Below are 14,033 nucleotides of genomic sequence, written 5' to 3'. Positions count from 1 at the left end.
TAGATAAGGTAGATAACATTTTATTTGCCTCAGGTATTATTGAAAGAAATTATAATAGATGACGCGTCGTTTAGTTTTATTCAAATTTTGGTGATTGTGATGTTTTAAAAAATCAAGCCTAAAATTTTTTTGACACAAAAATCATTTTTCAATCCATTTGTTTATCCAGAATACTTAGAAAACATATTAGGCTATTTGATAAATTCATTCATGACTTCAAAAACCCATCCAAGAACTTGAAATCAGATCAGCATGTCTAACCTATTTAGTAAGGCTTTGCATATTTCAGCTTTTAATTTTTTAAATGTAGATAAGGTAGATAACATTTTATTTGCTTCAGGTATTATTGAAAGAAATTAAAATAGATGACGCGTCCTTTAATTTTATTCAAATTTTGATGATTGTGATGTTTTAAAAAATCAAACCTAAAATTTTTTTGACCCAAAAATCATTTTTCAATCCATTTGTTTATCTAGAATACTTAGAAAATATATTAGGCTACTTGATAAATTCATTCATGACTTCAAAAACCCATCCAAGAACTTGAAATAAACCCAATAAAAAAATATTTTTGAATATACATGTGTTTTAAGCAATTTTAAGATAAAAAAAATACTTAAATTGTATTTTTCTTATCAAATAAAATTATTTGATACCAAGATCAATTATTTAGGTTGTTGGAATCAGATATCAACGATAATCAATCATTTGGGTTGTCGGAATCAATATCAACAATAATTTTCTTTCTTTGTAGTTGGAACGGGATGATTTTATCTCTCCACTCTCAAATCAAAAACTAAAAAAAAAAAAGTTTTGGATCAAAATTGATTTTTTAAAACTTTAAAATTAAAGGGACCCAATTGTTTAATTCATAAAGAATGACTCAGTTGCACCTTTTTTTTCTTTTGAAAACATCAGTCTTCAGGTTTCACTTTAGTGTCATCTCTTTTAATTTTGTTATTTCTTAACATGTTTTACTTAGTTAATTTTTAATTTGTCCTTAAAAAATAAAAAAATAAAAAATAAAAAAGGATGAAAAAAAAACTCATAGGTAAATCGAATTTACGGTCCCATGAGTGTGAGCCTACCATGTGTGGGAGAACAACATTACCAAATTGAATGTTCTTGCTCCCAAACCCACCGTATGCATTACCTCATGCCTTTTAGTGTTTTATTAATAACAATTGTTTCACATTTTTAATAACTAGGTAGCACGAGAAATTCAATCTCACCATTTTATTCTATCGTATTAAAGGTAAATGGTATTAGGTGTGTGCAAGTTTTATATTGAAAAGATTATGAGAAATTTAAAAGAAATGTCTTTAAAATTGATTGAAAATAAAATTTAATCTAGTATAATGTATTTGAAGATATATTTTTCATCAAATATAATAAATAAATGAAGTCAGGATGATCCAATAATAGGATTTGAATGTTCTTGCTCCCAAACCCACCGTTAGTTTTGAATTCAATAATTTGAATGGGATAAAAGTCATAAAATAATAAATAAATTATTATCATTATGGTGTACTAAATTGTGTCCACATAATTATCCAGATTTAACAAAAATATGATCATATTATTAAGAAAACATAAAAATAACTAAATATTTTATCATAAGCATTCCGCCCTGGACTTCTTTTCCTTGTTGTGTCTATGACAAAGTTGAAATAAAAGCAGTGTTTAAGAAAATTAGCAAGTGATTTCTTCCATACAGGAGGGCCTCTTGTTGGCAGATCAGCAGGAAATTTCAACGTAACCATTCAATATATTAATCTAGCAGTGTAATATGAAGTTAGAAACAATGGCTAAAATCAATCCCTCTATTGCACAGAGCAAATAAGCTATTTGTCAACTCTGGCAACCCATATAAATTCGAGTTTCAGTGCTGCCGGCTGTTGGCTGCCGGCTATATTGGATAGTTAACATTGAGCATATAAAGAGGTAATGACGAGAATTTAACCAGCCATATATGGCATCTGCAATGGGATTTTTCGCTGGAGCATAACTCGAACTGCAGGTACAAGCAGAAGGTATAGTGCAAGTTTACAGTGAAAATCTTGATCTGAATCCACTAGATTGCTTTCTAGGAAAATAAGATTGTTGTTGAAACCTTGGCTTGACTCCTTGTGATTCCTGCAAAGCTACGGCCAATTCAAAGGGGCACCTTCAGGATTCGAGGTAATCATACACGCTCAGTTTTATAGTTTGAACTGGACAGCAATGTATAGCATAATGGCCTCAAAACTTAAGCCATTTCTTCTCTTTTTCTCTACCAGTAATAGCATTAGATGCAGATGCTTTAGAAGCCTCAGCTTTAGCCAAAGCTATGCGAGTCTCATTTAATTTTCTCATAGCAGACTCATAAACCACCTTCTCTTTTTTGTTTCTGTTTGCCATCTCTTCAAGCTTCTCCACACGTATCCTCAACTCCTTAATCTCATCATCATAAGCAAGCAGATCTTGCCTATTGACTTTCTTCTCCTCTGAGCCTTTACTTTTCTGCTTCTTAGCTGATTCACCGTTCAGCGCTTCGTTATGCCCAGCAAGTTGATTATTGATAAGAGTAAAAACATCTGGTCTCGTGTCCTCTTCAGCTTTTGCTGCCCTAGCTGCTGCTGCAAACTTCTTATCACGTTTTCTTTTCCCACCCCTGCTTCTCTTCTTCCCATGATTGTCTTTGATCCCCTCTTTTTGAGACTCCAGAGCATGATCAAGTGATTGCTTTGGTGGGAGGACCTTCACAGGGATAGGGTCCAGCATGCCCTGACCCGATGCACCTAATCCCATCCCTTCACGATAACCCATATTTGCCATCATCTTGGAAGCTATGCCCCGTGTATGATTTTCCCATGTCGCAAATATGGCAGTTCCTGTTTGGATACCTCTTTGTAAGTTTGTGCTCTCAAGAAACCCTAAACCTTCAGCACTCTCTTCATCATAATCGCTAGAATCAGATCCTTCTGCGCTTGAATCAGTTTCCTCTTCATCACTCATCAAAGCATACTCAGATATTGTCATAGCTTCACTCCCAAGCTTTGCAGAGCTTCCACCATCATGGAAAACAACCTGCCCCACTCTGTGTTCATTATCCCAAGATTCAAGTTCAGCTTTCCTCCATATGCCAACATTACTATCTGAAAGTGCCCAGATACTGGATCCCACCAATGACTGATCCCACATTGTTGGCACATAATTCTTCAGGGAGGATAATGACACATCAATCCCTGCACATATAAAATCACATCAACCAGCAATCCTGGAAATAGCCGTTCCAGCAAATGATATAGATAGGGAATACATTTAGTAACAAATGAATAGATATGTTATGGTTGACAAATAATAGAAACATACGAAATCCCAAAACAGCAAAAGCTGATCTAACACAATTGTGAATGCACAAAGAAAGGTTTAAGCAGGAAAAAGGAAAGGTTTCAAACACAGTAGCCTACATATCTACTTCAAATATGAAGAATAAATTGACAATGATCCCAAGTTACTTCATTGTTGTAGTGTGGGGAACAGACTATTAAAACTAAAGAGAGATTACATAAACAAAGTAAATTCTCCTCCGTAGTCATTCTATGAAAGTTGTTTTCCCAATGTAAGGGCAGGCTACATCCTTCATCCATGTCATTGGATGAATTGTGACCACATTGAATTTTATGAAAATGGAAATATAAATACAGCTTTTCCAGAAGAGGAAAAAAAAAAGGGATCTACTAGCCCCACACACTTTAAATGATTTCAACATACCATGTGATAAGCGGCAGCTAGTGCCAAATCGACATCGTTCTTGCAGAAAAAACTTGCATATCTGCACTTGGGGAGTCGATCATCAGTATATTAGCTATCAAAAATCATTTTTATTTCATACACTACCTCAATATAGTTTCAGCACTTCTAACATTTTCCCCTGTAACATATAATCATCAGTAACACTAGTTGGTGTATAAGTGGCACTTTCAGGATGTATTTTTTCCATTTCAGCAATGCCAAATCTGACTCACTTAAAGGTCTCCCATCCAAAACAGATGGATAGTAAAAATATTAGGAGAAAAACTATGCATATGAAACCAGGGTTGAGAAAAGAGCTGATAGTTTAGTGAATGACTACTCAAACATCCCACAAGTGCTCTTCAGACAAAAAAGAGGATTCTAACAATCCATCAAAACCTTGCATTAGATAAAGCCTAAATAAATAACATACAACTGTTACAGCAGCACAAGCTAGCAGACTACGTGCATGTGGAAGGATAAGATTTATGGGTGAATCGGAATGTTCCAGTTCCATCAGCACCACAAAGAACAAACACCGTTAGTCCCACCAAAGAGGATGGATTAGTTATTTGGGAAAGCAATGGACTGTGTCATACTATATTCCAAAAACAAAACGCAGAAGCAACCTTTTTGGAAATAAACAGAAAAACATATACTCACCAGCATATTTTCTGATATAGGAGTGAGGAAAGCGATCTTCGCAGTATCAGAACAAACCATCTCAATAATTTGATCATTGTACCAGCGTCCATCAACATGACGGAATCTGCATTTTGATCCTACAGAGTAACACTGGTCCTCTAGTGGTTCTGGTTCAACATGAACTGGATCAAGAGGCTCAGCCTTGACATCCTCTACAGTATGGTAGGAAGCATGTAATACTGAATCTGCCTCTCGTAATAACCGTGCACGTTTTAGATGCAGGAGTCCCTCCTCTGCATCTTTAATGACCTGAAGAAGCTCCTCCTGAACCTGAGATGAAAACAATAACGTCAAACAACTTGTACCATAATTCAAAATGATGGAAAAGACACAAACAGAAAGTCCACCTTCCACAATCATAAAGCATAATATACATTGCTACGCATGTTATTTGCACATCCTTGTAAACACAAGCCATACACCAATGTCTAAAGGTCTTCTAGCACAAAGGGTGCTTTTCAAAAGAAGCAATTCTGTAAACCAATAGATGCAAACATTCATTGAAGGTACCAAAGACCATTTCTTTTAGTTTTAGCATTCATCAGGTAATGTAGAGTTTGCCAGGTCGTGTTCACACTCTTTAGACAAAACATTACAAGAACACATAAGTAACAAGAAAAACAGCTTCTATGCACGGAAAAAACATCATAAGAGCAATGGATAGTAAAACCCAACTTGTTAAACTAAAATACAATTAAACTTTTTAAGAGGTTAACCATCAAAATGAACAGCAGCTTCTACACAAGAAACAAGCATAACAAAAAATCAACAAAAACAAAACCCAACCAGTAAAACTCGAGATACCCGCTCAAGTTTCAATCTTTTTCAATAAATAAACACGCATACCTTCTACAAAAGCATTAAAAAGCGTATCCCTCAATTGGGTCACCAATAAAATAAAATAAATATGATAAAAGCAGAAGGAAAAATAAGAAACCAAGAAGAGAAGGCGGAGAATGTTACAGAGAGAAGCTCAGGATTTGATGGGTCAGAGGCAAGAGCATCATTCAAGGCAGCTAATGAATCTTTCTGCTCTAGCAACTGTAGTTCCAGTTGGTTCTCTAGAGCTCTCTCTTCTTCCTCGTCTGCCATTGCTGCAACGATCCTTTGAGATCAAGGGATGAGACCAGACACAGATGTCTTGAGGAGACTACAGTTGCGTCATTTGTATCGGATTATTGACATGTCGTCCTTTTTTTATATTTTTTAAAAACTTTAATTTACCATGATGGACCAATAGTATAGTCTAAATATATATGATACCCAGAAGTTCTTAGAATTGACAAAATAATAATTTTAGGCTTTTACCCTGAATAATAAATATCCTGGGTTAGAATATTACTAATTTTTTTCATGTGAAAGTTTCATCATAAAAAATGTTTTTTTTTTAAATCAAAGCTATCAAAGGATTTTATATATCAATTAAAATTATATTTTTTAACAATTTTATAAATACATTACTCACATATGATTAGAAAAATAAATCCTTATTAATGATTCAAATATTCATATTAAAAATAATTTTTTTTTATAAAATTTATTTATGAAAGAGTTTGGAGTTTGAGACTTATTAAACTTATAAATAATAATAATAGTTATTATTGTTTTTATCGTTGCCTTGTTGTTTTAATAAAGTTGTATACAACTTTTATGCATTTTAGTATTCATGTTTTATACTCAAACATGAAATCAATTTTATTTACTCAAGTTCCAATCATTTAGTTAGATTCAGATATCAGATATGAATAGAAAAATAAATCTTCATTAATAATTCAAATATTTATATTAAAAATATATTTTTTTTAAAATAAATTTTATGAAGGATTTTGGAGTTTGAGACTCATTAAACTTATAAATAATAATAATAGTTATTATTATTTTTATCGTTGCCTTGTTGTTTCAATAAAGTTGTATACAACTTCTATGCATTTTAATATTCATGTGTTATACTCAAACATGAAATCAAATTTTTTTTTACTAATTTTAATTACTCAAGTTCCAATCATTTAGTTAGATATATCTAATAAATCAATTTACATACTAAATATATTTACTAATAAATTTTTTGATGTCACTTGAGCATGCTAGATCTTATTTGATATTGTGATTCAACTATATTTTTAAAATAAATTGAGTTTTTTAGTTTTATATAAATTTTCTAGATTTTTTTTATTATTTTAATATATTGATATGAAAAATAAATTTAAAAAATAAAAAAATATTTTAATATATTTTTATTTAAAAATAACTTTAAAAAATAACTTTTACAATACTGAGTTTATTGGTAATATAAAAATCCATGATTAAAATTGGTTAATTAACATGCATTGCAATTTTACATGAATTTCACTAAAAAATCTCTTTTAAAATCTTAATTAAAAAAATTATAATCATATTTTTTAATTTATTTTTTAAACCATAATTGAAAAAACTATAATCACGAGATTTTAGTAAAGTTTTCTTTTGCAAAATTCAGCACCACTTGCCTAATTTAATTAAACTCTAGGATTAATTAAGTGTAAAAATCCATGTAATTCCCCCCCTCAACATAAGAGAGCAACAAGTCGCCTCTACATAAACGACTCCCCACTCTCCTTCAAAAAATCCCAAAATCAAATTCAGGACTTGGCGGGCAACAACAAATACAAATCCATCTTCTCCTCCACCCAAAAAAAAAAACCCTAAAATCAGACAGCTAAGAAATGGGCCACCGCCACGTCCACCACCAAGCAACCGACAGTTTAGTAAACCTCTTCACGAAGGCAAACAACGATCTTACTCTTGTCCAACTCAAGCTCGAGAGAGAATTTCAACAGATCTACCCTGACAATGTAATTTTTTTACTGTTTCTTTTAAATTGAATTAATTTATTTTACTACTACTAATACTACAAAATGCAGGCAAATCCAGTGAAACTGGTTAATAGAATAAAGAAAGTACAAGGAGATTTGACAGTCTTGAAGGATCAGTGTCAAGAGCTTCTTGCAGCTAAACAGGTAGGAATTGGTGATTTCTTGGTTTTTTTTTTTTGGGTGGTAAATTTTGGTTTTTTTTTTTTTGAATTCGAGGACCCAAATGAAGGAATTGTAGTGGGTTTTTGGAGTTTTGATTTTTCATGTTGTGTGTTTGTAGGATTTGATTGATAAGGCGCGGACAGTTCTCGTGGGGAATAGGAATTTGATACAGAGGATGGAAGTGTCGATAGGGGTTGATGTTACTGGTGATGCCGAGGATCCTGCATTTGTGAACTTCAATCAAGTAAACTTTTCGTTTGTGCTATTCTCTTTGGTTTGAATTTGCTATTTTTAGAATTGGTGCCTTTTTGTTGGAATAAATGTTGAGAAAGACTATAAAAGCATCTGGGAACTTGTGTTTAAGGATGTTTGTTTATGGAAATGGAGTTCTGGTTGTAATTTCATAAATTGATTGGCTCTTTAGGAAGTTCCAAGTGATCTTTTTGGGTGAAAAACCAGGACATGATGAAACTCCGGTGACCCAATTTCCCAGAACAGATTGTGTAATCTCACAATTAGAAAGATGAATGTTTTGATGTTCATGATGTGATGTATCTGTTCCGTGTATAATACTGATTGATTGATTATTTTTTTTAATCTTAACGTTACACACTATTATTTCAACGTTGAACTGGAAAACAATGTCCTTGAAATGATAGGGTTCTTTCTGTAAATAGCACCATACAGCATACATGCTCAACAAAGAATTATGATAAGTGTTCTCATCATAATATCAACCAGCTGGAGCATCAAGGAACGTATATTCCTTTTCCAATGTAACATATGATCGACTCGTATGTATGCGCTGATTAGAAGGTTGCGTGTTTTCCAAGTGGTGTGTAAAGTGATTACACCATTTGCCAGTAAGCAACCAAAATTGAATAAATAGTGAGGCTCTGCACAAGTGCGGCGCTGATTAGAAGGTTGCATGTTTTCCAAGTGGTGTGTAAAGTGATTGCACCATTTGCCAGTAAGCAACCAAAATTAAATAAATAGTGAGGCTCTGCACAAGTGCGTGCCGGGGCAGAGATATTTCCTGGGCAACTCTTTCTGCTAGCAAAGCCTACATTTCTGAACCTCTAAACACTCGTCTTTGTTCAATTTCTCCCATTATTGCAAACAATATATGCAGCTACTGCATCTGGGAAACAATATTATTATGTCTTGATTTCTTTCTTCTTTCAGGTTATTGATGAGTGGACGACTCAGGTCAGAGCAAGAACAGGTAAAAATCTACAGGAAATGTGGTTTTTGCTGTAACATTTTCTTATTGCTTGCCTGGATAAAATGCCTATTTCATCATTGAAGATGAAGCGAGGGATTTAACGGCCATGAAACTTGGTGTTCATGTCTTGGATACCAACTTGGCCCCAGTTCAACTTGCAATTTGTTTTCTTAATATTAACCATTATTGGGCCATTCTGCCCCCAAAACATGGTATTTGTTGGGCTGTGATGAGTATGGTTCCTTCAGCTTCTCTGATTGTCAGTTTAGGAATCCAGGGGCAGATTTCTGTTTGCTGCCCTGTTGAAATTTAGTTGCAATGAGGGCTGATAATGAGATTTTGAAGGTTCTGCAACTCAAGCCACTACCAAAAATGACAATATGCAAGTATCAATAAAAGACTAACTTCTCCATATCGATGCAGGGGATGAGAAGCACGATTCTGACGCTGAGGATATCAACAAGTTGCTTTTCTCAGCCATAGTTCAAAACAATTAAACAGTTTTTTTTATAATTAAAAAAAAAAAAAACAGCTTGGTGGAGCCGAGAAGTCTTTCATTTTGTGTTTGTAAAAACAGCTTGTTTGTATCAAAACGCTCCTGTAAACACAGCATGGCTATGTAAACATGTTGCAGCTGAAATCTCAAGTTTATCGCCCCCCTCTACTTGATTTATGCAATAGTATTCGATGTTTGATAGTCAAGCAGACGTTTTCATGATCACTGAAAGGATAGCATTCCTATCGGATTTACTTGTAAATCTAGATGGATAGATTGATCGGAATGGGCTTAGAACCATAAGCCTAACCTTCAACATCATTCCCATCTTTCTTTCGAGGAGTGGATGCATGTTTAAACAAAGAATCAGGATATGGCCAGAAGAGAATGCCTTGACCTGATATGAATGTTATGCTGCCTGGCAATTTGGCACGCTTGACTATTTCATTGTTCAAACTGGTTTAATTAGAGGACCAAAATAACTGAATTACCTAGATTGGATTAAAAAAATGATATGAGATATCAACCTGAGAAAACCAATTAAAAAATTAAAAATAAAATAAAATCAGTTTTGTTTGATTTCGGTTTTATTTTTGAGAAACAGAAAAAATAATTGAACCAATTTTTTTAAAATTAAAAACTGTAAGGGCCAAAAGAAATCAGGTCCATTGAATCAAAACATTTCAAAAATCCCAACTGGAAGATTTTGTTAAATAGAAAAACGAACAGAACCAAACCATAAATTCAAAGCTTTTTCAGTGAATCGGACATGTCTAAACTAAAGATCTCATGACAACATTTTTGGCGTCACCTGATGCAACCCATGTAACAACTTGTGAATCAAAGACAATAGCCAGAATTGAACATTTTTAGATATTTACATTCCTAGAATCTAATCTAACAACATTTGCTCATTTGTGGAATTCATATTACAAAATACAGTAAGAGTTACAGTAAGAGTTGTACCATGAAGTTAATGAGGTTTAATCACTTTTATCAATTCCAAAACAGAGATGGAGAAGAAATCAAAACATGAAGAAAGTAACTTTGATATTTCTCGCACCAGTCAGTGGTTTTAACTTCCTAACAACTGAATTACAGTGCTGCTACTTGGAGATGGGAGGCTTCCCCAACCACCTGGCTCGAAAGCCAGTTCCTTTACAATCAGAACAGCACATTGACCCCTGAAAAAAAAAATCAAAGATACAAAATGGCACATACATGTTAGCATGCGCTCCTCCTTGCCGGTACTTGAACATGAGTCGATTTGCAAACATTTTAACATACCTTTCCAGCACAAATAACACAAGTGGTATTTCTGGAAGGAACTTGGCAGAGCATGTTATCGCCAAGAATGAAGAATCCTGTACCCCTACACCATTGGCATTCAACTTGCCCATTTGAATCGCAAGAAGTACAAGCAACTGGCCTTGGTTGCTGTAAGCATCACAGACATTTGATAAGCAAAACTTATTTAATAATCATAAATAGAAATGACAGCATCAAATATTATGTCTGATTCATCTAATATTTTGTCCATCTTTAACCTATATTGTCAATTAGAATACTAGATAAAAATTTCACAACACATAAAACAACCTTAACACTCCTCCGAAATTCCAAAAACACTTAAACATCATTAAATTCCAGTCGTCCAGTGGTTAGTGTCATATTCATTAATCATTGTTTATTCTATGCCATGTAATTAATTCAAAAAACTTCAAACAAGATGGGACTGTCTACATAATCAAACCCTAAAAATAACACAAATTTCTAAGTGCTAAATTCAATCAGCAAACCCTGAAAAGCTCTCGACTTTTTTCATTTCCAACTTTCATTTCTAATTCAATCTTCACCCACCCAAGAAACTAATTACATTAAACTCAATCTCTGTAACAAAATTTTATGCAACTATCTAGATAATCAAAACCTAAAAATAACTCAGTTTTCTAAGTGCTGAATTCAATCATCAAACCCTGAAAAGCTCTCAACTTTTTAGATTTCTAACTCAATTTTCACCAACCCAAGAAACCGATTACATTAAACTCAATCTCTGTAACAAAATTTTATGCAACTATCTAGATAATCAAAACCTAAAAATAACTCAGTTTTCTAAGTGCTGAATTCAATCATCAAACCCTGAAAAGCTCTCAACTTTTTAGATTTCTAACTCAATTTTCACCAACCCAAGAAACCGATTACATTAAACTCAATCTCTGTAACAAAATTTTATGCAACTATCTAGATAATCAAACAGTAAAAATAACTCAATTTTCTTAGTGCTAAATTCAATCATCAACCCCTAAAAAGTTCTCAACGTTTTTCATTTCCAAATCAATTTTCACCAACCCAAGAAATTACATAAAACTTGATCTCTGTACCAAAATTTTATGCAAAGCAGATAAATTTCCAAAACTGAAAAATCCCAATAAATAATTATAAAAAAGAAAGAAAGAAACCCGATTAATTTAATATACCTGGGAGATTAACCAAGCTTGTTCCATTCTCTTAACAAAATCAGATGAACTCTCGTAAGAATCTACCATTGAAGCTCTAACAACCCCACAGCCCCTCCTTGAGCTTGTACTACTTGAACCATGAGATACGACTACAACCCCACGAAACATCCTTAAGCTTCTAATGCTTGTACCATGAGGTACAGCTACAACACCAACTCCTGCTCTTCTTGTGCAGCTCATGTTGTTATCCATTGATTTAGCTGCTCTAATAATGGACCTATTACAATAACACACAGAATTCAACCTTTATATTCTCCAGAGATTAATATTATTTTTGGGATTTTCTATTTCTGTGTGCGTGCGTGTTAAAATAACGAACAACGGTGGGCGATTTTGGGGCCACCTCTTGTTTGGCCCGCAAGAAAAACCAGATTTTTCCAGGAGTTTGGACAGTGTCAGGAGATGACGGCTGGTGATTTAGCTCGGTTGAAAATTGGATTTTAAAGCTGTGTATGGCTTTCTATTTTGTTTTCATTACAAAAGCCCAAATGGAAAGCAAAGCTGGATTTTTTAGCCCAAAATCTAAATTTTAAATTATTTTTAATTAAAAAAATTGTTTGCTATGCATTTTTAAGAGTTAATGATGATTTTATAAAAATAATTTAAATGTATATGTTATCTTTCACTTTAAAAAGCATGGGAATTAATGCTTTTATAATAACATGTTTTTTTATTTATTGAAAGGATAAAAATAACGTTATATATTATAAAGTTAATTAGCATAAATCCTTTTTATCTTATACATTGTAATTAACTAACTTTGATTATCTTTATTTTAAATTATAATGTAATGGTTAATTATATAGTTAACCCTTAAGTATTTTAAATTTGACTGGTCTAAATTATTTTATTTTAAGCATACTAATTCCAAACTTTTATCAATTCTGATTAAAATAATTTAGTAGTTATATTTACTTTAAAAAATTATTTAATATCTTATTGTTGTTTCTTTTTTTATGTTTTAATAATATCCGTATATTTCTCATAGAAAAAGTTCATGTCTTGTGCAATTTATTTAGTTTTAGTTATATAGTAAATTAAAATTTTAATTTAAAAAGCACAATATTAAATTACCTAGCAATTAAGTTATTTCACATGTAATATAAAACTATAATTCATTATTAAATAATTTAATGTGTTTAATCTCATAGCATGATACGGACACAACGAATATACAAATATAATACGGCGCCGGCTCTTGACATGATTTGGTAGTAGATTTGTTTTCCATGTAATTACCTAGGGTGCAGATCCTAGATTCCTAAACGTGGTGCGGGACAAAAAAAATAATAATTAATATGAATATTTTAATCAGATTATGTATATCTTAATTAATTTTAAAATCCTTAAAAATAATAATTATATAAATGTTTTATAATTTTAAAATTTATAAAATTCAAATTAATATTTTCTAGTAATCAAATCCAAGATCTAATCAATTAAATTATATTTTTTATATTAAAAAAGAATTTTAATTGCATTAAAAACCAATGGTTTGTTAATTTGATAATATTTTTAAAAGCAAGAAAATATTATTTTTTATTAATTTAATAATATTATTAAAAAATACAACAAATAAAACTAACAAAATAATAATAATTAGTAATTAAAATAAATTGTTAATATCATAGTAGAAGAAAAAAAGTTCATTAAAGACTTATTATTACTCCATTTTTAACACCGCCTTATCACTAAAAAAAATTTATTAAAATAATTTTAATATCACTATAAAAAATTGTATAAATACATCAAAAGAGATCATATGCTTTGTTAAAGCAATGATCTAAAAGATAAATTAAATAAAATATTATAAAATAAACACGTCATATTTTTAAATTTATATTAATCTTTTAAATTTAAAACTTTTGAAATCTTATACTTGAATTTAATAAATAAACTCAAATCTAATTAAACCAGAAATTTTTTTGTTAAAATAAAAGAAATAAAAAAATATAGAGATTAAATATAATCAAATTCAATTGTGTTTTGTAATTTTTTAAAATTATTTTATTTTAAATTATTTTTTAATATTTTAAAATTATTTTGATTTGATCATGTTAAAATAATTTTTTAAAAATAAAAAATATATATTATTTATATATATATATCAATTTACTTTGATATAACTTGATTTGCCAATATAAAAGTTGAACTAATAATTAACCAAGTATATTTCCTCCCTATGCATTCGGACTTTTAGGTTATTTGTTTTTGCAGTTATGATTTTTTAGAAAAAATATTTTTATTTTAAATTAATTTTTTAATATTTTTAAATTATAAAATCAAAATAAATTTTT

At 31.4% G+C, this 14,033-nt stretch overlaps 3 protein-coding genes across 3 annotated transcripts; 1 reads left to right on the top strand and 2 right to left on the bottom strand.

Moving 5' to 3' along the window:
* Positions 1-1,748: 1,748 nt before the first annotated feature.
* On the bottom strand, positions 1,749-5,681 carry LOC105134127 (zinc finger CCCH domain-containing protein 22-like). The gene is made up of 4 exons (XM_011038422.1): positions 5,446-5,681; positions 4,441-4,752; positions 3,757-3,817; positions 1,749-3,227 (listed from the first exon to the last, which is right to left on the bottom strand). Exons 1-4 carry the CDS (start codon positions 5,572-5,574, stop codon positions 2,242-2,244), a joined length of 1,488 nt encoding a protein of 495 aa, XP_011036724.1. The 5' UTR covers positions 5,575-5,681; the 3' UTR covers positions 1,749-2,241.
* Positions 5,682-7,072: 1,391 nt separating this feature from the next.
* LOC105134123 (spindle/kinetochore-associated protein) lies at positions 7,073-9,394 on the top strand. The gene is made up of 5 exons (XM_011038415.1): positions 7,073-7,313; positions 7,383-7,478; positions 7,615-7,740; positions 8,682-8,721; positions 9,145-9,394. The coding sequence occupies exons 1-5, from the start codon at positions 7,185-7,187 to the stop codon at positions 9,216-9,218; spliced, it is 465 nt and encodes a 154-aa protein (XP_011036717.1). The 5' UTR covers positions 7,073-7,184; the 3' UTR covers positions 9,219-9,394.
* A 654-nt stretch (positions 9,395-10,048) lies between these two features.
* On the bottom strand, positions 10,049-12,161 carry LOC105134122 (protein disulfide-isomerase LQY1-like). The gene is made up of 3 exons (XM_011038414.1): positions 11,695-12,161; positions 10,505-10,654; positions 10,049-10,401 (listed from the first exon to the last, which is right to left on the bottom strand). The coding sequence occupies exons 1-3, from the start codon at positions 11,926-11,928 to the stop codon at positions 10,324-10,326; spliced, it is 462 nt and encodes a 153-aa protein (XP_011036716.1). The 5' UTR covers positions 11,929-12,161; the 3' UTR covers positions 10,049-10,323.
* Between the last annotated feature and the right edge of the window lie 1,872 nt (positions 12,162-14,033).

The sequence above is a fragment of the Populus euphratica genome, unplaced genomic scaffold, assembly GCF_000495115.2.
Source record: "Populus euphratica unplaced genomic scaffold, PopEup_1.0 scaffold40.1, whole genome shotgun sequence".
NCBI lineage: Eukaryota > Viridiplantae > Streptophyta > Magnoliopsida > Malpighiales > Salicaceae > Populus > Populus euphratica.
Note: the sequence above shows the minus strand (reverse complement) of the source record. Positions and strands in the feature narration are given on the sequence as shown.

What these genes read in the sequence shown, in the direction of transcription:
- LOC105134123 (XM_011038415.1), top strand. Translation starts at nt 7,185, where the DNA reads ATGGGCCACCGCCACGTCCACCACCAAGCAACCGACAGTTTAGTAAAC. An exon ending in AACAGATCTACCCTGACAAT is followed by an intron (nt 7,314 to 7,382) that starts GTAATTTTTTTA and finishes TACAAAATGCAG; the next exon opens with GCAAATCCAGTGAAACTGGT. An exon ending in TCAGGTCAGAGCAAGAACAG is followed by an intron (nt 8,722 to 9,144) that starts GTAAAAATCTAC and finishes ATATCGATGCAG; the next exon opens with GGGATGAGAAGCACGATTCT.
- LOC105134127 (XM_011038422.1), bottom strand. Translation starts at nt 5,574, where the DNA reads ATGGCAGACGAGGAAGAAGAGAGAGCTCTAGAGAACCAACTGGAACTA. An exon ending in CAAATCCTGAGCTTCTCTCT is followed by an intron (nt 4,753 to 5,445) that starts GTAACATTCTCC and finishes TTTTCATCTCAG; the next exon opens with GTTCAGGAGGAGCTTCTTCA. An exon ending in TAGCTGCCGCTTATCACATG is followed by an intron (nt 3,228 to 3,756) that starts GTATGTTGAAAT and finishes TTATATGTGCAG; the next exon opens with GGATTGATGTGTCATTATCC.
- LOC105134122 (XM_011038414.1), bottom strand. Translation starts at nt 11,928, where the DNA reads ATGGATAACAACATGAGCTGCACAAGAAGAGCAGGAGTTGGTGTTGTA. An exon ending in AAGCTTGGTTAATCTCCCAG is followed by an intron (nt 10,655 to 11,694) that starts GTATATTAAATT and finishes TGATGCTTACAG; the next exon opens with CAACCAAGGCCAGTTGCTTG. An exon ending in GTGTTATTTGTGCTGGAAAG is followed by an intron (nt 10,402 to 10,504) that starts GTATGTTAAAAT and finishes TTTTTTTTTCAG; the next exon opens with GGGTCAATGTGCTGTTCTGA.